General features: G+C 44.0%; 1 protein-coding gene across 3 annotated transcripts in view; it reads right to left on the reverse strand.

Annotated features, from left to right (window-relative positions):
• IL13RA1 (interleukin 13 receptor subunit alpha 1) overlaps window positions 1-22768 on the reverse strand; it is an 81268-nt gene that overhangs the window by 19438 nt on the left and 39062 nt on the right. For 2 of the 3 annotated variants that reach the window (XR_015769436.1, XM_028087777.2), the window contains exon 10: window positions 22578-22662. Coding sequence is in view for 2 of the 3 variants with exons in the window: in XM_028087777.2 (XP_027943578.1) it covers window positions 22578-22662 (85 nt within the window). In the remaining variant the exon portion in view is untranslated. Of the gene's footprint in view, window positions 1-8172; window positions 10646-22577; window positions 22663-22768 lie in introns of those variants that run through there. The other variant, XM_028087776.2, reaches the window with a different exon arrangement.

Raw genomic sequence — 22768 nt, forward strand, 5'->3', positions numbered from 1 at the left:
GAGGCGGAGTCTGAAAAGAGAGGAAGGTAGGAAAGGTCTGGAACATGGACTCTTGCCAGACTGGCGAAGCCACTGCCAGCGACGGAAAGACAGCACTGAGGGTGGTGGCAGCTGGGGAGAGGATGCTGAAAGAAAGGAGTCGACTCGGGGCACCTGGGTGGCTCAGTCGTTAGGCGTCTGCCTCCGGCTCAGGTCATGATCCCAGAGTCCTGGGATCGAGCCCCGCATCGGGCTCCCTGCTCAGCGGGAAGCCTGCTTCTCCCTCTCCCACTCCCCCCTGCTTGTGTTTCTGCTCTCGTTGTCTCTCTGTCAAATAAATAAAAAAAATCTTAAAAAAAAAAAAGAAAGGAGTCGACTTGGAAGGGGGAAGATATCTTGCCTACGCACTCTGGCGGGGGCTGGTGGGATGCAGCTTGAACGTCCAAGCTATAAAGCCGACTCACGCTTGGGAGAGAGCTGTCCTTATTGCCCCTCCACTGCTTTCGGACACAGCACGGAGAGAAGACGTTTGGGATTCACTCTTAGTCCAATTCTTAAGTCAAACAATAACACATAGAATCATCTTCTGGTTTTGTCTGCATTTTCAAATCTACAAGTCTTAGGTCAGCTGCTCTTTTTTGATGTCTGCTCCCATTATTTTTCTAGAAAAACGACTCCAAATTGCCATTTTCTTAACTGTGAATATTAGACCTGAAAGGCCCCCTGTAGATCGCTTACTGCTTTTTTCCCAGGTGAGAAAACACAAACTAAGAGAAAGGAAATGACTCGCCTGGCAGGCACGTGGTAGGTGCTCAGTACCTTTCTACTGAGTCCGGTAGCGGGTCACACTAATCTGCCTCTACCAAGAAATTGGCATCAGATCTGGCAGGTTGGTGCCCATGTCATACAGTTTGCACATCACTCCTGGTCGAAAGAAAATGATCACATCGACAGAGAAGGCAAGCTTAGACTGTTCCTAGCTTGGGTACCTTCTTCCTCTATGATTCTAGTTCTAGTCTCTGTGGGTCCCCTATGTGCTGGCAAGGCAGCTCCTGGGTGCGAAGCTCACAGCTAACCCAGGCCTCCTCTTCAGGCTGAGGCTTGTCAATTGTCTCTTAGCCTCCTCAGTGCCCCCAGGTACTGGCCAGCCTTATTTTGGGCTGCATGGCAGGGCGCGCATTAATCCCCGTACATTAGATGTTTACACTGCACTCCCATCCTGAGAAAATGGTTAGTTTGGGCTCCAAACAGCCTATTGTACTGCCAAGGAGCAGCTATCTAGCATTATTTCTTCAGTTTCCACCTATCCCAGGGGAAGGAAGGAAAGGGAGGGAGAGAGAGAGGGAGAAAGATAGAATGGAAGAAAGAAAGAAGGAAAGAAAGAAGGAAAGAAAGAAGGAAAGAAAGAAAAACTACTTTTGATTTGGGGCGCCTGGGTGGCTCAGTCAGTTAAGTGGCCCACTCTTGATTTCAGCTCAGGTCATGATCTCAGGGTTGTGAGATCAAGCCCCACGTGGGGCTCCGCGCTCAGCAGGGAGTCTGCTTGAGGATTCTCTCCCTCTGCGCCTTCCCCCTCCTTCTTTCTCTCTCTTTCTCAAACAAATCTTTAAAAAACTACTTTTGATTTTAAGTGTTTTTAGAAGCATAAAAAGAGCTAAGATTCTGATGTCCTAAGAGTTGAATATAGCATTCTTTTTCTCGAAACAGTGCAATTGGGAAATGTCATGCCACTGCCAAGTCAATACAATGAAGGAAAATAGTGCAACATGATATTGTAAAAGCAGGATACATGCTGTCACCATGATTCTCATTTTCGCATAAAGGAAAAGGAGCGGCACCTGGCTGGCTCAGCCGGTGGAGCGTGCATCCCTTGATCTCAAGGTTGTAAGTCTGAGCCCCACGTTGGGTATAGAGAGTACTTAAAATCTTTAAAAAAAAAATTATATGCCCAAGAAGACATCTCATTGTGAAATTTTAAAACACTAGAGACCAAAAGAAAACTTTTAAGCTTGCAGAGAGAGTTACACCCAGAAAATTGGAAATCAATAAAGGAATCAGACTTTTCAAAAGCAACGCTAGAAGCAAGAACATAGTGGAATATGGTTTTAAAAATCTGAAGGGAAATTGTTTCTAATTAGGAATTCTTCACCAAGGGCTAATTTTAATCATATGTGAAGATATGTTCAGATACAGAAGGGTTTTATTAAAAAAATTACCTCCCTCGCAGGCGCCTGGCTAACTCACTCACTTAAGCATCTGCCTTCAGCTCAGGTCATGATCCCAGGGTTCTGGAATCGAGTCCCGCATCGGGCTCCCTGCTCAGCGGGAAGCCTGCTTCTCTGCCCCTCCCCTGCCTGGCTCGTGCGCATTCTCGGCATTCTCTCTTTCTCTCAAATAAATAAAATCTTTTAAAAAAAATATATACCTCCCTCGCAATCTTTCTAAGGAAGTGAGTACAGGATGTAGTCTGGCAAAACCAGGGCATAAAGCAAGAAAGAGGACCACCTGAAATGTGGAAAGCAGAGTCGAACAAAGAAGAGAAGCTAAGGGCACTCCCCGGATGACAGTTGGGTGGCAGGCCCAGAGGGCAAATATTCCAGAATGGATCGGGTAGCCAGCAAACTCCACGAGGGTTGTCTCCCAAGAAAAAGAAATGGAACTCATTGATTACGTGTGATAGATGACCATGCCAAATGGAGTTCTGTGGTTCTCTCAGCAAGTTTGGGGCTGAACTCATGACAGGTACTTAGAAAAACAAATCAAAGAAAAGAGACAATTTGGGGAAGACAAGATAAAGGAAATACAATTTAATGGTACTGTACATGGATCAACTGTGCATGATTATACAAATATTGCAAATATTTAATATTTTAACCAAAATTTTTTTGTATTTGTAGAAGTGTGAGTGCCTGTGGTGTATGTCTGCATGTGTGTGTGTGTGTTGGGGACATATAAGAGAGCTAGTTCCTCATCCTCCATAGCAGAAATTCAGAAATAGGTAATTTCTAAACCTAAATAAAAATAAGAAACATCATTAAGTATTTGGGCATTAGTCAGAAGGGTTAGATACCAAAAGAACCAGCTAAAAACGTTAAAAGCAGTTTAAAACAACACAAATTTATTATTTCACACTTCTGTAGGTCAGAAGTCCAACAAAGTATGATTGATTTTCTGCTTGAGGTCTCATAAGGCTGAAATCATGTAGTTGGCCAGGCTGGGCTCCTATCTGGAGACGCTAGGGTTAGATTCAGATGCCAGGCTCATTTCACGTTGTTGGCAGGATTCGGTCCTTCTAGCGCTTTCTAGCAGCCTCTTCATTCTCAAGCCCATGACAACACTTTGAGACCTTTCTGTGCTTTGACTCTTCCATTTCTAGCCTGAGAAATTTCTCTGCTTTTAAGGGCTCAAGTGATGAGATTGGGCCCACCCAGATAATCCAGGAAAATCTTCCCATTTTAAGATCTATAATCGTAATGACATCTGCAAAGCCCCTTTTGCCATGTAACGTAACATTTTCACAGGTTCCAGGGATAGGGTGAGGGCATCTTTTCTGGGAGCAGGAATCAGGGGTCAGGAGTGGTGGGGCAGGAGACCACTGTGTTTTATAAGACCTGTGGTATTCTTCGATTTTTAAAATTATGTACATGTTGGGGCACCTGGGTGGCTCAGTCGTTAAGCGTCTGCCTTCAGCTCAGGTCATGATTCCAGGTCCTGGGATCAAGCCCCACATCGGGCTCCCTGCTCGGCGGGAAGCCTGCTTCTCCCTCTGCCACTCCCCCTGCTTGTGTTCCCTCTCTCGCTGTGTCTCTCTCTGTCAAATAAATGAAATCTTTAAAAAAAAGATAATGTACATGTTTCATTTTGATCAAATAAAAACCAAAAAGTTAAATCCAATGACCAAATTTGCAAGTATTGAATTCAAAGGGACTCTATTTTAGGTAACGTATCAAATGTCATTATAGAGGCAATCTGTATTATACAAAAATCCCTTTTTGTGTCTCTAGGCAAAATGACCTACGATCTGCAAAGCATGGTAAGAAATAGTTGTTAGGCACAATCATGGCTGGGCCCTTGTGAAAAATTCTGATTTGGATGTACCACAGGGCTCATCCAAGGTATCAATCCCTCTGTTCGTACTGTTGTATTAAAGGACCCACTCTGGTTACTTTTGGCAGTTAACCACCACTCATGGCTAGCTATTTCCTGTAGCAACAGGAGGTGACCGTAAATGCATTTTCTTGATATGCAAAACAAGTCATTATCTCAGTTTTTGTTGGATGTCAGAATAGAGCTAATCTAGTCCAGTCTCCTTATTTTACAGATGAGAACACTGATGCCCAGCCAGAGGTAGGGACCTGCCCATGGCATTGCTTGTGTCTGTAGCAAAGACCCCCACTTCTGAATGAGTTCCACAACTTACGGCCACTGTTAGGAACTTTGGATGGCATGAAAAATCGCGAAGTCTAACATCTTCATCTTATAGATAGGGAAGCCAATGCAAACAGGAAGAAACGTCTGCCCAAGGTCATTTGGAACTCCGACATTCTAAGCTAGGTTACTTTGCACTGTGCAAAGCACACAGATGAATAGCATGCACAAACGAATCTGAAGACGCTGTAAAAAGCTCACTTAAATGGTTTAAATTCTCAAATAGCTTCTGTTTGATAAGCAATTTGGCAACAATTTGAAAGAAAATGTTTCTTCTTTAGGTAGCTTTCTTCTTAGGACAAGTAAATATATCACTGGCCTCCTAATACAGGCTCTCATGTCAGGCTGACTTGGTTTCCAATTCTGTCTCAGTCATTTACTAGCTGGGTGATCTTGCATACACAACTCAATTGTTTTATTTTTTTTAAAGATTTTATTTGAGAGAGAGGGAGGGAGGGAGAGCGCACGAGCTGGGGGAAGGGCAGAAGGACAAGCAGACCCCCAACTGAGCGCAGAGCCTGCCACAGGGCTCGATCTCAGGACCCCGAGACCATGACCCGAGCGGAAGTCAGATGCTTAACTGATTGAACCATCTGGGCGCCCCCAACTCAATCATTTTATATCTCAGTCTCTTCATCTATAAAATGAAGGTAACAATGCCACCTATCTCATGGGCGTCACATGGGAATTTAGTGAAATAATACATCTAACTTGGCACCTGGTAGCCACTCAATAACTATTTTCTCTTTTTATGTAATGTTCATACCTAAAAAATGTTGAAAACTAGCAGTCAAATATTTTCCTGTTGCTAATAATAAACTAATAGTGTGACGATTAGGAAAGACAGTTAAAGGCCAAAGAACCTTCAGGAAGAATTCATCTTGGGGATTGATGTCAAAAATATCTAGCATACCCAAATGCCAATAAATCTCCTCCCTCGCTTTAAGTAAAAGCATGCCATGACTTAGCTACAGTATTTACAAGAAACTTACTGCTTGATCTAATCATCAGGGTTTAAAAGAAGAGTCTCTGAAATAAGTGTTCTTGTTTCCTTGCTTTCTTCTGAAACTACTAATACTCTGATGGCATAATGTGTTTCTTATGTGAGCTTGGAAACGAGCAGGACTTCATGGAAATGACAAAATGGTAAATTACTCTGGAAATCAAATGTACTTCAATCATTCTGGCTCCTCTCCCCCAGACAAGGTGAACATGTTTATGACTACAAAAATGTGTTTTCCATAGATCTCATATAGATAAGCAACCTCAAGTGTCTGTACTCAAATGTTTTCTGTCATAATACTCAGTATATTGATGTATTAAGCAGCAAAGCTTTCTTATTAAAAACACAACTATACTTACCTGGAGACAGATTTCCAGACTCTTCTTGGATCATTCTAGATAGTTACAGAAATAACCTCACCGAGCTCAGCAGCCCCTACCCACCCCCTAGGGTTTGGATCTTGTAAAGATTCAGGGTAATTAATAAATGTGGTCTGGCTAAAGACCCATTCCTAGAGCTTAACACTGTTAAATAACAAAAACTCAACAAAGTAAATTTGAAAGATCTAATCGGCTTTATTATTTGACTCATGAATCCAGCAGCATCCGCACCTAATACGTAGAGAAGAGTTCAAAAGGACCACAGAGGGGCGCCTGGGTGGCTCAGTCATTAAGCGTCTGCCTTCGGCTCAGGTCATGATCCCAGGGTCCTGGGATGGAGCCCCGCATCGGGCTGCCTGCTCAGCGGGGAGCCTGCTTCTCCCTCCCCCACTCCCCCTGCTTGTGTTCCCTCTCTTGCTGTCTCTCTCTGTCAAATAAATAAAATCTTAAAAAAAAGAGCCACAGAAAAGAAAAGTCTTTTTTATTTTTTTAAAGATTTTATTTATTTATTTGACAGAGAGAGACAAAGCGAGAGAGGGTACACAAGCAGGGGGAGTGGGGGAGGGAGAAGCAGGCTTCCCGTAGAGCAGGCAGCCCGATGCGGGGCTCCATCCCAGGACCCTGGGATCATGACCTGAGCCGAAGGCAGATGCTTAACGACTGAGCCACCCAGGCGCCCCAAGAAAAGACTTTTTAAAATTTTTATTGTTATGTTAGTAACCATACATTACATCATTAGTTTTGGATGTAGTGTTCCATGATTCACTGTTTGTGCATAACACCCAGTGCTCCATGCAGTACGTGCCCTCGTTAATACCCATCACCAGGCTAACCCATCCCCCCACCCCCCTCCGCTCTAGAACCCTCAGTTTGTTTTTCAGAGTCCATCGTCTCTCGTGGTTCGTCTCCCCCTCCGATTTCCCACCCTTCATTCTTCCCCTCCTGCTTTTTTTTTTTTTCTTCCTTAACATATGTTGCATTATTTGTTTCAGAGAGTGAGGGGCGCCTGGGTGGCTCAGCTGGCTAAGTGTCCGACTCTGGATTTCAGCTCAGGTCACGATCTCAGGGTCGTGAGATCGAGCCCCACATAGGTGGCTCCATGCTGGGTGTGGGGCCTGCTGAAGATTCTTTCTCTCTCCCTCTCCTGCCCCTCCTCCACCTTACCTCTCTAAAAAAAATTAATAATAAAGATAGGGAGTGGAAAAAAGGAAATTATTAGCAAGGAATCCATTGTTTTAAGCAAGGTCACCCTCCCAAAGGGAACGGAAAGGGTCTATCAGTAAAATTCCTAGTGCTGAGCAGGAAATTCCATGTTGACTGGCTAAAGGTTAAAGGCTGAAACTGCAGTTACGTATTAAGTCTTGGCTTACTGACTTGGGTTAAGTGACACCATGCTGGGCCCGTGGTTTCCCTTTTAACAACACGAATGAGAAAAAAAAAACCCTCCATGACACTGAAACCATTTTGCTATAGTTATAGAAAATACGAAACCACATTACCATCTCTTAAGAGGACAGTTATTGAAAACTGATTATTAGGCTCAAATCTCACCTGCTCATGTGACTAATTTCTAACTGGGGGTCCCCCATCATGTATACCAGGACAGTCTCAACAATGTGCGTGCGTGTGCGTGTGTGTGTGTGCACGCACGTGTACACTTGTATTTCTTTTTCTTTTCCCACAGGTTTCCTGCCGCTGGTTGGGGGTCACAATCAGGTTGGTGACGACAGACACTCTCTCCCCGCGGTGGGATGACATCGTGGGCAACAGGCCGGAGCCGCTCCCCGAGCTCTAAGGTGGTGTTGGTGAAGGTCACGCCCTTGACTATGGTGACACGCTGCTCTGCCGGGAGGTGTTGCAGTCTTGGTAACCCTTCTTCACCAGGACCACCCAAACCACCAGGTATGTCAGGATGGAGATGCGCAGGCAGCCGGCAGAGTCGCCCCCACCCCCACCCCATCTTTGGCAATGACATACTTTGCTGTCCCGCCGTTGGAATGACGACAGCTGGAGCCCCTTGCAGCCGCCTGCCCCGTGGAGCTGCCTCAGCTGTACCTGTGGACCCCGCTCTCCCTCCTGGGCCCCCCACCCCCGCCCTGCAGCCGCCCCGCAGTGCATTTCCCTTAATTACCACAACTACGGTTTATCAAATACTTGCGTCCCTTTAGGTACCGCTGATACTAAACTCGGTGCATGTTCTTATCAGAAAACACAGGCGCACCGAGAACAGCAGAGCAGCTTATAAGAAATGACTGTAAGATAAAATAGCTGTTTTGGATTTTTTTTTTTCCCCACAACATTTATTCTTTTAACTCCAATTTTTCCACCACCCACTCCTCACAACGCTTTACCCCAAAATAAGACCAAAGGAGAACATGTGGGTGACATACAAAAAGACAGTATTTATTTCACTCAAGCTTTCCTATAAGAAGTTAAACAAAATGATCCCTAGTTGAAGGCATTACCAAAAATATTCTTAACATTGTTTCGCGTATCCCTTCAGTGCCCAGATAGAGGAAAAACTTATCTGAATGAAAGAATAAGAATGACCATCCTTACACTGGGTTTACTTAGGTGGGTGGAGGGAAAGATAATCCATATAGTTTAGGCATGACACAGCGAACGAACCTACGTGTTTCCTACAGGTTATGGAAATCCCACTGATGTACTCAAGTTCCCGAGAGCTCCCAACACCGGGCGAATCACTCTTCAGCAATTCTCCAACAGCCATAGGTACTCCTGTAGTTTGCTGCCCCCCTTTCCCTCAACTATCTGACTGCTCAAAGCGGAGAATGGAAACCAAGTGTGATGTTCCCGCTCCCGGGCTGTGACTGTCACCATCTGCAGTCCCTTGGGGAACCATGATCCCAAAGCATCCCCTCCCTCACTGCCATCTAAATAGGATATCAGGAAAAATGGCCCTGGCTGAGGCATGTAGGTGTTTTGCTTTCCAGAATTATAAAAGATTTGACTGGGAGAGAATCTCATTCCGACACAGGAAAACCAAATGCTCTTTCTAGAGAACCGCAGAACAAGGTGGGACATCTACTCTGCCTGTCTCTCACCTCAATCTGACCTAAAAAAAAAAAAAAAAGGCACAGGGAGGAAACACGTTGACATCTACCCCTGGCCCACAATTTCCTCCGACAAGCCAGGGCTCACTCCTCCTCCGCGGCCATGCCAGCCGGTGGCCACCTGGGCCCAAACCTCTGACCTCCTGTCGTCCCCTAAAAGCAGGAGCTGCAAGTCGCAACATCTGATTGCTGCCCACGGGTGAATGTCTGGAGAACCTGCGGTATCACATTTTCAAGTTCTTATCAGGGATCGGAGTCCGTGCGTCGGGGGAGAGAGACTCGGGGGGGGGGGAGGGGGGCTTCTCGCTTCCACGCTTCTTTAAATTTGGAGGAAGGAGGAGGAGTGGAGGGAGCATCTCTGTGGGTCTGATGCAGGGCTGGGTGAGAATGGAACCCTAACTGAGTATGCAAAAAAAAAAAAAATACAAATGTTGGAGCCTCAGATGTTGTCCATACAAGAAGCAAAACCTACCCATAACCAGTCGTGGCTGGAAGGGAAAAGGGGAAGACGGAACTATTCCTTTCTGAAGCCAAGAGCAAAGCTCGAAGTGAAGATAATACCTCGTTTCTGCTTAGAAAATGCATAGAGAAATAGTACACACTGAAAACCTTCCAAGAAATGCAGACTCAACGCAGAAGTTACAAAATATGCAAGAATCAGTCATTGTTTCTTAGTCTCCTCACACTTTACCTGAGATGCAAATTACTCCCTGCCCCTCTAGGTGTTCTGCGCAGCTTTACGTTCTAATTTCTAGCCAGAAGGGAAAGACCCGCTGGCTGCCGGGAATGAAGGTGCACGTGGACGGCCAAGGTCTGGCACCTGACCGGTGGAGATAAAGTGGTAAGGACAGAGGGGTCTCGGCCCAATTGTCGTCCGTCCGAGTGAGCGGCGCCTCAGGGCTGGGGGCCAAGTGCCGGGGCACGGGGGGTGGGGGGGGGGCGAGCATCTGCTCTGAGCAGTGGAAGGGAAGAAGGCATGAGCTGCACACCCTCACACCCAGCAAGTCCTGCCACCCGCTACGGGGGCCCCCAAAAGCCTGCCGTGGCTTTGAAAGGTGTCAGGAAAGGAGCGGCCTCTGCTTTTTCTGGAGGTGCCCTCCTCGGGGCCAGCGCGGATGTCCGAGCCTTTCCAAGCGGAGACACCTGCTGCTCACGGCGATGAGGATTCCAGGCTGCTAAGAGGTTTCAGAGCCACACACATTCCTCCACAAGATCCCAAGCAACAGATAACAGATTTTATCAATTTCGTTTGCTAGAAGTTCTCTGTGACTCAGGGGCTGGCATGAGCAACTGCACCCAAAATGAGTTTCACACAACAAAATCGAATGTGTTGGTTTTGTTGGACACAGAGAATACAAAGCAGGCACAGATCCCTCAGTTGTCACAACTCTTGGTAAGATTAACTCTACCGCCATCATCGCTGTTTGCTTTGTCCCTGACTTTGAAGGCGTCGCGAGGGCGGTCTGCTTTCACAATTCGACAACAAGGACTCCACTCTCTTCACCAAAGAGCCCCTTACGTTTAGTTTCTCAGTGCTCCATTCAACAGAAAGACCGCGGCTCTTCTGAGCTGCCTGTTTTTAAATGGCCCAGTAGTTTCAGTTTCCGTTTCACGAGTTCCCAGATAACAAATGCAGAATGGGATGAATCTTCACAAGGTCACGCTGAAGGTTAAAATAAATATCCCCGTCACTGAGAGGTTCTCTTCAGGTTTTCTATCAGCACCACAGAGTCGGTCTCTTCTTTGGTTTGCTTCTCATAGATGTCGTACTTCTTCCAGTGCTGGAAGGAAAACACACACACACACACACACACACACACACACACACACACACACACACACACACACACACACACACACACACACACACACACACACACACACACACACAGATGACTCTTCTAAATAATGTTCTCTCCCTGAGGACCAGCGGCCAGGGCTTATTTTTAGGTTTATGTGTTGGAACCAGGAGTGTATGTTATCCTGTTACGGTTTTGGTTTGGGGTTGTTTTTGTTTGTTTGTTTTGTTTTTTTACTAAGAATCTTCATCTATTTGAACAATTCATGAAACCAAACCATCGGGAATTAACATTCAAGGGGGAGGGGAGAGCGTGGGATTGTTACATGATGTCTGATAGCTATCTTGAGAGAGAAAGTGGACATCTCCAAAACTGGAAACACAGTCTTTTCAAGAAGAGGAATATAAGGGTGGCGTGCTTTTCTTCCATTAACTGTTACTACCTTCATTTTCTTGCCACTCAAATTTGGCCATTGCTCCAGAGATAATAGGCTCAAAAAGTCAACCAGCGTCGAGGTCAATGGCAATATATAAAATGTCCCCAAAAGTCTTAGTGCAGTTAAAACTTTTGAAAGACCCTATATTAACAGTTTCATGCTAGATATGAATTTGCTTGAACCGGGAATCATGCACTCAAAGGTAAGTTCATCCTGAACTCAATGTTAAGTGTGTCTCTTAATGGCAAAAGCCAGTATCCTGGCCTTTGCCTTCTTTACTTACAAAATAAGGGAAAGGGTAGAACCTGAGCTCAGTCGCCTCATCTGTAAAATAAAGTTGCTGGACCAAACCAGGGGTCAGCAAACTGTGGTGGAAGGGCTGGATCCAATAGGCTGCCTGTTTGTAAATAAAGTTTTATCGGCACCCGACACACCTCCTCGCTTCTGTGCCCTCTGTGGCTGCTTTCAGGTTACCACAGCAGAGGTGAGTTGCCATGACTAAGACCGAATGGCCGGGTGAGTCAAGAATGTTCCCTCTCTGGCTCTTTACAGGAAAAGTTTGCCACCCCTGCGCTAGATTATTTCTAAGCTCCTCTGCGCTGACGTTTTCTGGTTTGAGAAGCCTAGTAGGAAAGGAAAGGGAAAGCAGAAAAACAGAAGCAAGAGCAAAAGTGATGCTTCCACTGCCTCGGGCTGTCTAATGAGAGATGGACTAAGCAGGTTGGGAGCACCCGGTCTTAGAAAGCACAGGCAGGGACGAGTTGAGAGAAACTGCTGAAAATATCCAAATTATTCTAAATAAGTGATTGAACCCTCATATTCCTAGTAGAATGGGTAAAATAAAAAAATACTGACATTCCCAAGTGCCGACAAAGATGCAGAGTAACCGGGTCTCTCCTATAGTGTCGGTGGAAATGTAAAATAGCACAGCCTCCATGGAAAACAGTTGGATGGTTCCTTATAAAATGAAACATACATCTACTTCATGACCCAGGAGGCCCACCCCTAGGTATTTACCCAAGAGAAGGGGAAACCTATGTCTACATAAAGACACATACATGAATGTGTACAGTAGCTTTCTTCAAAAAAGCCCCAAACTGGAAACAAGCCCACTGTCCTTGAACAAGTGAACAGTAAAATAAACTGTGGTATAGCCATATCACGGAATGTTGTTCGACAACGAAAAGGAATGAACCACTGATAGACACAACACGGATATCTCTTAAATGCACTGTGCTAAGTGAAATAAGCCAGACCCCAAAAGCTATGTGTTTGAGGATTCCATTCGTAAGACATTCTAGAAAAGGCAAAAATTTAGGGATACAAAACAGATCAGTGGTGGCAAGAGTACAAGGTCAGGGGTGAGGGGACTGACTACAAAGGGGTACGAGGGACCCTTTTGGAGGACGATGAAAATGTTCTAGATCTTGACCGGCATGAGCGGTGGCGACAAAACTGCACACATCTGCTACAACCACAACCGTACAGAATAACTGCATGCTTAAAAAGAAGAAATTGTATTTTACATAAATCAAATCAACAAACCTGGCTTTTGAAAATGTGAAATGCACAGGATCTAATAAGAAACAGTCTGAAAAAAATTACATAACCTTGAAATAATGGCTTATTCAATAAATGGCACTAAGACAACTGGCTAAGCATTTGAAAAATAAGGTTAAACCCTACTTGACAGCCGACATGGATAAATTCCCTACGGATGAAAGACCTAAGTGTAAAAAACAAAATCAAATAAGAACTAGAAAAATATAGTGGGCAACAAGCACATCAATTTGAGATGGAAAAAGGCTTCCTGCACACAAAAAATACAGGAAGATTTGAATGCATAAAAAAAGAAAAACACCATTAAATACCCTAAATACTACACAGAGGCAAACGGACAACAAGCAAAGGATTAATAGCTGATAGATAAAAAGAGCTTTACAGGGGCACCTACCTGGGTGGCTCAGTTGGTGGAGCATCTGGTCATGATCCCAGGGTCCTGGGATCGAGCCCCCCGGATCGGGCTCCCTGCTCATCGGGGAACCTGCTTCTCCTTCATCTGCCCCTCCCCCCTCCCCCCTGCTCATACTCTCTCTCTCTCTTGCTCTCTTTCTCTCCCCCAAATAAATAAAATCTTTTTTTTTTTAAGAGCTTTACAAACTACCAAGTTTCCAAAACATGAAAATGGCAAGGAAAAAGAAATGGACAATGGACAAGAATTTCACAAAAGAATTCAAGCCCATAAACATACAAAACAATACAAAAGTTGATATATAAAATGAAAACAAGATGCCCTTTTCTTGTCTGTCAATTGGCAAGAATTAAAAAAAAAAAAAAGGCTGACAAAAGCACGGCAAAACCACTGTTCAGACATGCTATGGCTGGGTGTGTACGCTGGTATAACCTACTTGTAATCTATGCTTCTTGTGAAAAAGCTAAAAGTATGTATTCTAATTGCCCCCCTTTCCTTAATCTCAAGGAATCATACTCTACGCGTGTAACCAGGGTGTTTAATTTAACAGCATATATTACAGACTTTTATATATGAGTAAAATTAAGCTACCTCATTTTCTTTACCCTCTGCACAATATTTCATCGCATGAAGGCACCATAATTTATTGAATCAGTATCCTTAATAGATATTTAGCCTGTATATCCTTTCTGGATGACAATTTGTCAATATTAATCAAAGAGTTTAAAAAACATAATCTCCTCTGATCCAGCAATCTTACCTGTAACAATATATCCCTCCCCCAAATAATAAAATATATATGCTAATATAGCTATGAAATGATGCCTATAATGATGAAAATTTAGAATTGATCTAAATGCCCAATAATAGGGACTTGGTTAAGTACATCATGATATATTCACACAATGGAATACTATTTAGCCATTAAAAAAGTATATTATAGGACCAGGGTTGGCAAACTTCTGTCAATGGCCAGATAATAGGTATTTTCAGCTTTGAGTCTCTGTCCCCAAAACTCACTCTGCTGTTACAGCATGAAAACAGCCACAGAGAACATGTAAATAAGCAGGTGTGACTGTCTTCCAAAAAAACTTTAACGGATGCTGACATCTGAATTTCAGATAATTTTCATGTGCTAGGACAAAATATTCTTCTTTAGGTCTTTTCAACTATTTAAACGTATAAAAACCATTCTTAGCTTGCAGGCTGTAGACAAGCAAGCGGCAGACAAGATTTGGCCCGTGGTCCGTAGTTTACAGAGGAATCCTGGGAGGAAGGTAGTGGTTGGCAGCATAGTTTTGTTTTTGTTTTTAAAGATTTTATTTATTTGACAGAGAGAGAGAGAGCAAGCACAAGGTGGGGGAATGGCAGGCAGAGGGAGAGAGAGAAGCAGATTCAGGGAGCCCGACGCGGGGCTCGATCCCAGGACCCCGGGATCATGACCTGAGCCGAAGGCAGACGCTTCACCGACTGAACCCCCCAGGCGCCCTGGCAGCATAGGTGTTTTTTTTTTTTTTTTTAAGATTTTAATTATTTATTTGACAGAGAGACACAGCGAGAGAGGGAACACAAGCAGGGGGAGTAGGAGAGGGAGAAGCAGGCTTCCCGCTGAGCAGGGAGCCCGATGTGGGACTTGATCCAAGGACCCTGGGACCATGACCTGATCCAAAGGCAGGACACCCAGTGACTGAGCCACCCAGGCGCCCAGCAGCATAGTTTTTAAATGTCCCCAAATGCCACCATAGAAAACACAAGTAGGAAAGGTAACTAGGGTAAGGAGGGAAGCAACAGCCAAATCCACAGACACAAACTATGACAGAACCGGATCAAAATGATTCCCCCGTGAACCCCGAAATACGAATGGGTGGGACAAATTTGAGACAGCTACAAGAGCACAATGGAATCAGTTATGGAGGGATATGGAGAGGGAACCAGCCGGACATTTGATAGATCTGAGAACTCTAAAATAACTCAAACCTCAGCAAGCTAATTTATGAACAACAACTAAGACTGGCAGGGGTTTGCCCTTTCAAATAGTGACCGAGTGCAAGGAGTCCATGGTAGAGCCTGGGAGCTGCCCAGGCCCCATGAACTCTCAAAACAATCCAAAGTTCCCTTCCAGGGCCAAATCCCACTCTGAGGAGCAACTGGGGCACATAGACGCCACATTGACCCAGACAGAGACAGGGTGGCTCAGTGGGTTAAGCAGCCAACTCTTGACTTCAGCTCAGGTCATGATCTTAGTAGGGTCCTGGGATCCAGCCCCGAGTTGGGCTCCGCACTCAGCGGGGAGTCTGCTTGAGATTCTCTCACTCTCTCTCCCTCTGCCCCTACTCCCGCTCGCACGCACACACACACACACACTCTCTAAAATAAATAAGTATATTTTTTTGAACATCTTAGAAAACATGAAGGTGGATAAAAATTATTCAGGAGGATGTGACAAATATAGAAGACGGGCAAAGAAAACAAGGGAACAGAAAAAGTGAAGCCTATAAGGAAAGACATTTTTACTGACATTAAAAACAAACATCTCAGACTGCATACTGAAAGGGTACACCACCTACCTCAGAAATCAAGCCTGGATGACCAACACCACCAAGACATATTCTGGTAAAATTATTGGACTTGGAAGAAATAAAGCTTTTGACAATTGGACAGAAAAGAACAAGTGTTTGTTGGTTTGTTTTTAAGTAAGCTCTACACTCAACATGGGGCCCAAATTCATGACCCCAAGATCAAGGGTCACACACTCCACTGACAGACCCAGCCAGGTGCCCCGAGACCAAGTATTTCAATACAGAAAATTACATTGTCAGCAGACTTGGACAACATTTTATGCCAGAAGAAAATGGATGCCACATTTAAGATACCCAAGGCAAGAACATGTGAGCCATGAATTTTATATCTAGCTAAAATGACTTTCAATTATTAATGCAGCAGACTCCATCAATGTGTAAATAATTCAGGAAATGCTGGTCCCATGAATCCTCCCTGAGAAAACATTTAGAGCTTCAAACAACCAAAGTGACTGGAGAGACATGAACATGAAGACCGGTAGTGAGCATCACGTATATATACCCACCCAGAATGAAGACCACGTGAGGGTTCTAAGGGAGACACTGTGGTATAGAATAGTTACCTGCACTGACAATGCAGACACTGGACAAACTTCAAAAAAGGAGAGAGAACAGGAAGAACATATAGGAAAATGGCTCTTTTCAATAATCATCAAAACTTATTTTATAATTTGTCAGAATTTCAGAAATTCCTTCAGTTCCACCTGTTTCTCATCTGTTAAATTAAGGATTACTAAGGTAATCCTTAATTAAAATTAAATATGAGCATTGTATTAAAACATATCCTATGACTGCCTCAGAGTCTAGACTGGAGAATCAGGATGCCTGGGTTCAGCCCCCACGTCTGACTCTTGTCCGTTAAGTTTGGATCCTAGCTCTGTTGTGTCCTCGCAATGTAACCTGGAGCAAGCTACACCTATTCCCCCTCTGGTACCTCACCTTCATCGGTGTGCTGGAGATAAGGCCGACTGCAAGATGGGGACACACTAACGAAGGAAGTGCGTAGAAAAGTGTCTGATACATAGCAAAAATTCAGTAAGTACAAACTATTATTATTGCTGTCATCTGTTACTCCATTTATGATTAAAAGTTCCATTTCTCTCTGTTGTTCACATAACATTAGAGATGGTTATATCAGGGTGATAGGATGAAGAGTGATGTTATTTTTCTCTTTTGGTGATCTGTATTTCTCCTTTCTCTATAATAAATACATGTTGCTTTTAAAAAATATTTTTTTATTTTTAAAAATGCATGCTGACGATTACACCTTCATTGGTTTCTAGTTGTTAGATCCAATGGTTAGCTGGGTTGGACAGGGGAATAAAAAAACAATCTATTTTAATGAGGTGAACACCGCAGCAGAGATGGCTTCCAAGAAGACATTAATTTTTTCAATTGCCTTTTTTTTTTCATTTCTAAAACTCAGATTACTCTCATTTTCATTCATCATCAGCATTGTGGCCTTTTCCTGAGGACTGCTTTTATGAATAAGTCCGTGTAAGAAAAGGGAACAAATGCTCTGACCTATTATTCAATTTCGTGAATTATATGTCTTGTCTATTTTTAAAATTACTTGCAGAAAAAAAAATAAATCCAAAAAATTACCCATCTGTAATTCGATTCTCACACTGCCAATTTTTTAAAACAAGGTAATCAACAACAGAATAATGGCCAAAGATGAAAAAGAACATAGATGGAAAAAAGAAAAATCAGTGTTTGGGAGGCTACCACCACTGGGTTTTAGTCGTTAGTCATCCAATCCTAGAAAAGCAGCAGGCTACGTAGGCTTTTATATTTTAAAGAAATAAACAAATTTCGTGGTTTCATGGAACACTAAATGTCCAGTTAAGAATACTTTCAAGGTCTGGTTGGTTCCCACAGTGCATTTTCCCTAGGAGCGAAGTGGGTTTCGTGCCCCTAAGCCCTGTGCATAACAGTGGCCTCTTGTAGGAATACAAGTCAACGGATTACATGCCCTGGTTTTCTTCAGATCAACATCCACAACAGAAAGTTGAACAATATAAACTGGGGGTCGCCACTGCCTTAAAAATCATTGCAGCTTAAAAAAGAACCAGTTGAGGGGCACCTGGGTGGCTCAGTTCGTTAAGCGACTGCCTTCGGCTCAGGCCATGATCCTGGAGTCCCGGGATCGAGTCCCGCATCGGGCTCCCTGCTCAGCGGGGAGCCTGCTTCTCCCTCTGACCCTCATGCTCTATCTCATTCTCTCTCTCAAATAAATAAATAAAATCTTAAAAAAAAAAAAAAAAGGAACCAGTTGAGGGGCGGCTGGCTGGCTCAGTCGGTAGCACATGAGATTCTTGATCTCGGGGTTGTGAGTTCGAGCCCCACGTTGGGGGTGGAGTTTACTTAAATTAAAAAAAAAAAAAAAGAACCGGTTGAATGTGGTGTGAAGGGGATGAAGGTGGTACCATTTAAGGTGGCTATGGCTCCAACCCTTTAAAAATGTCTTTAAAAATTGAGAAGTAAAGGGAAAGAATTAAACACGTACCTGCCTTCCTAGCAGAAACAGAATTTCAGAACAACCAAAGAGCTGAGTTAATGACTCAAAGCAGTGCTTTAGAGAAAAGGGGCAGCTTATAAATGTAGAGTAGATGACAGATGAGAAAAATCGTCACTTTGAACGCCTGCTGAAATTCTTGATTCACTCAAGGAGACCAACCAGCACAGAAAGCATTAGCTGCAGAGCTGAGCTAAAGCGCCAACAGGGCGCTCACTGACAGGGTGCTAACCCAGCACCGCGCAGACCATCTTCAGCCAGCGAGGGGGGAAATAAGCATCAAGGGGCAGGAGGGGACACCCCGTTATCGCCCTACACACAGCGCTCCCTCTTTGCGTCCCTAACGGTGCCATGACTGGATCCGACCTGGCTCCCCACGATTGGGGGACAGCTGGAAAAACTGCAACAGGGGCTGAGTATTAGATGATATTAAGGAATATGAATCCTTTTTAAAAGGACGGCCATTCTATTCTGCTTATGTAGGAAAGTGTTCCTAATTTTTCTTGCGTTCCTAGTTTTTAAAGATACATACTGAAGCGAGAAAAAAAAAAAAAGGAAGAAACAACTCAGCAGTATCTGGAAGTCGACTCCCAGTTAGAAAGCCACTTTCCAATCAGGAATGTGAAACTGGCACGGTGCTGAAAACATAGTTGGTTTCCAAGAAGCGGGGGAAGAATAGATAATTTTTTATGGATAAAACAGAAATGCAGATGCGGAGAGCAATCCCCTCTGCACAGACCCCCGCCCCCCAGACGTGGCCCGCAGCCCAATTAGTCACAAAGGAAAGGCAAGCAGCAAAGCCACAGGAAGAAATGCTGTTGGCCACAATGTTACTATAGTGATGAACAAAACACTGTCAAAACACTAGGAACCTTAAGAAAAACTATACAGAGGATTTCATTCCTTCGTGGCCACACCTAAATGAGGTTTTTTCTGTTTTTGTTTTTGTTTTTTTTCCCTAAAGAACCACTATGGATGGTGTAGTGGGGAAGAAGAGTATTAAGAAAGGACAGGGATTATTTCTTGGGATTAGGAGGTGGTAACTCGGCTACCGTGGCTTCTGGTTCAGGTTCTGCCATGACCTCTCTCGGGACAGTCCCTGAGAAACATCTCTAGGGCCTCTACTGTCCCTGTCTCTAAAAATGAGGGGGTAGGACTAGCATCTTAGCGTCTTAACAATTCATGGTTAAAGATAAATAATTCAACACATGAAACGTCCACCTCACTGGATGACCTGTAGGGCTATGTTCACTGTATAATTCGATAATTCTAGAAGTAAAAGGCTCATCTTTCTGCTGCATATGCAGTTCCACTGGGGGAGAACTACTGCCATGTAGAGAAAAGAAGATTATTCATTTGCTTAAAAAGAAAACATGAAAATTTGTTCTATTACCCTTTCCCCTGTCTGGCATTTTTATTATACTTTCAGTTTTAAACCCTGATTTTATTTAATGGTCTGCAACCACCACAAACAAAAACATCTTATGCTTTTAGTGGTCCCATCTTGTCAGTGTATCTGCCTCGCTAAATTATAGAATTCTGACTCATCGGGACAACATATTATCCTCTAGACAGCAAATTGAAAAAAAGCAATTTTCCCATCTCTGAGAAAGATAATTGATCTGATTTTGCTGTCAATGTTACCATCATTCACTCTATCACTCAGGCTCCAAACCTTGAGATTATTTTTACTCTCTGTACCTTTCATCGCCCACAGAGTCCCCACGTTGTAATGAGTTGCCTTTAATAATGTCTCTTGCGTCAATCTCCTCTGCTGCGACCTAAGTTCAAGTCCCTATTATCTCTCAAACCCGGATGACCAAAATATTCTCTTTTCCCTTAATGACTTGTACACGGTTCCTTTTTATTATGAAAGTAATACCTGCTCATTACAGGCAATTTGGAAATTTCACAAAGGCAGAGAATAACATTAATTATCCGCGCAGCCCTTCTGCCCTGAGATGATATTTCGATTCCTTTCCTTCCACTCGTTGTTCTATGTGTATGTTCATGCGTTTTTATCCAAATTAGGATTGCAGTGTACTCTGTAGGGATGATGTTTCTTACTCTTGTATCATGAGTCTATTGCTGTGACATTAAATGCTTTGAAAGCCTAACTTGTTTTTTATGAGGACACGATAAGGAACAGAAGCCCAGCACCTGATGTGCTGTATCCACACAGCAGACTTTCAAGGACCAGTCAGAGGTGTCCGAGGACCTGCGCCATCTCCAGCCCCCGGCTGCTAGCGCACTAGCTGGGGAGATGAAGAAAGAGATGGGGTCTTCCTAAGGAAAATAGCCACAACAGCATTTTTCAAAGTGGGCTCTGCAAACCATCTCACCAGAATAGAAACCCTCTGTGGGCTCCTGTTAAATACGCAGATTCCTGGGGCCCGTCACAGACCTGCGCAGTCAGACTTGCTGGGGGCAGGGCCTGGGATGCTCTATTCTTGCAAGCGTTCCAGTTGGTTGTGACTCAACTAAAGGTGAAGAGCCACCGGTTGCCATATTCCCTCTTGGTGACAGTGTACCATCTCCTCATCAGGCACCTGACTTTGGGACCCACCTGCCTGGTGATGCCCTATTCGCCCGGGGTCTGGCAGCGTGACCATGACTTGGTGAGAAAGTGATCCAGATGCATCCTCTCCTGAAAGCACATCGGCCTCCCTGCCTTCCTTCCCCCACTATACATCATCGTTGCTATTGTGAATCACTTGTTATGACAAGAATTGTTTGGGGAGGGGCGCCGGGCTGGCTCGGTTGGCCCAGCATGTGACTCTTCATCTCGGGGTCATGAGTTCAAGCCCCATGTTGGGCGTAGAGCTTACTTTTTGAAAAGAAAAAAAGAAAAAGAACTGCTTGGGGATTAACAATAAATGGAAAGTTATCAACAGTAAGACTAATCACTGATGCTTACTGAGCACTCATGAATGCTTGTGTGCTAAGTGGTTTTTATGGTATTAAATTAATTGAACCCACATACCACCACCATGAGGCAGGCGCTATCACTACCTCCACTTTACAAATGAGAACACTGAGGCACAGAGAGGTTAAGGAAGTCACCTGAGGTCAGACAGATGGTAAATTAGATTTGAATCCAGACAATCTGACTCCAGAGCCCAGGCCATTATGTGCTATGCTGTACTACTTCACTAAATTAACTGCCCTGTGCCTGATATTACTAATTTAAAATATATGTAATAATATTGATATTTATTCCATTTAGTGTCTTTGTTATTTTATTTGGGTGAATGTACTTATCAGGGAAACCTGAAACTCTTTGGTTCCCCTGAGGTCTTGGGTTTTCCAGCCACAAATTCTAGCATGAGAGTCTGCAGCAAACTAACCATAACAGTTTGGGTGGGTTTGCCTTGTCCTCAGAGGCCAGCTTTCCAGGCAATAACACGAAGAGAATCTATTTCAATTGTTTACCCTATCTTTATATTTCCCCACGTCTCCAAGAGTCAGAAGCTCTGTCTATGGACTGGTTTCAACATGGAGGCTCCACTCCTTGAATGTTTGGATTAAACAGATTCCCTGCTTCCGGGACAGAATGAAGTCCCATGAGATGAGATGGGCAAAGTATTCTGAGGACTTCTCAAATGGTATGCTTAGTATGAGATACCACATTTTTTTAAATTAATTATTTATTTTAAGCAGGCTCGATGCCCAGTGTGGGGCTGGAACTCATGACCCCGAGATTAAGAGTCACACGCTCTATTGACTGGGCCAGCCGGGCGCCCCTGGGATACAACATGATAAACTGCCTCTTCTTTAATCTTTTAGATAAAATGAAGTTTAAAATAACCAATGTTAGGGGCGCCTGGGTGGCTTAGTCAGTTAAGTGTCTGCCTTTGGCTCAGGTCACGATCCCAGGGTTCTGGAATCGAGCCCCGCATCAGGCTCCCTGCTCGGCGGGGAGTCTGCTTCTCCCTCTCCCTCTGGTGCTTGCTCTGTCAAATAAGTAAGTAAAATCTTACAAAAAAGTAACCCATTCTGAAATATAGTTCTGACATACACTACCACATGGATGAACCTTGAAACTATTATGCTAAGTGAAAGAAGCCAGATACAAAAAAGGACAAATACTGCGGGATTCCACTTACACGAGGTACCCAGCAGAGGCAGATTCAGAGAGACAGAAAAGCAGAAAAGAGGTGACCAGGGGCTGGCGGGAATGGGAACTTAGTGCTTAACAGGCACAGTTTCTATCTGGGATGATGAAAAAGTTCTGGAAATCGTGACAATGGCTGCACAACACTGTGAATGTACCTAATGCCATCGAGCTGTGCATTTAAAAATGGTCAAAATGGCAAATTTTATGTTTTATGTATTTTACCAAACTCTTTACAAATCCCATAGCCTCCCAACAAAAACCAATTTCAAACTTCATTGGAATCAGGGCTTACCAGAGTATCATCGTTCTGGTCTCCAAACATTTCTTTAAAAATCTTGCCAGGATCAGGAATTGGAGGGAATATAATGATCTTGAGCCTTTAAGAAAACAGAGACATTTTTTGATCAAATCTTCCAGCCCATAGGAACGCCCCACTTAAAAAAAGCCACATTAAAAGAAGACTTGGACTAAAGACATGGTATA

Source organism: Eumetopias jubatus, unplaced genomic scaffold (assembly GCF_037043125.1).
Source record: "Eumetopias jubatus isolate StellerSeaLion01/CBP00866 unplaced genomic scaffold, mEumJub1_p1.0 scaffold_11, whole genome shotgun sequence".
Lineage (NCBI taxonomy): Eukaryota > Metazoa > Chordata > Mammalia > Carnivora > Otariidae > Eumetopias > Eumetopias jubatus.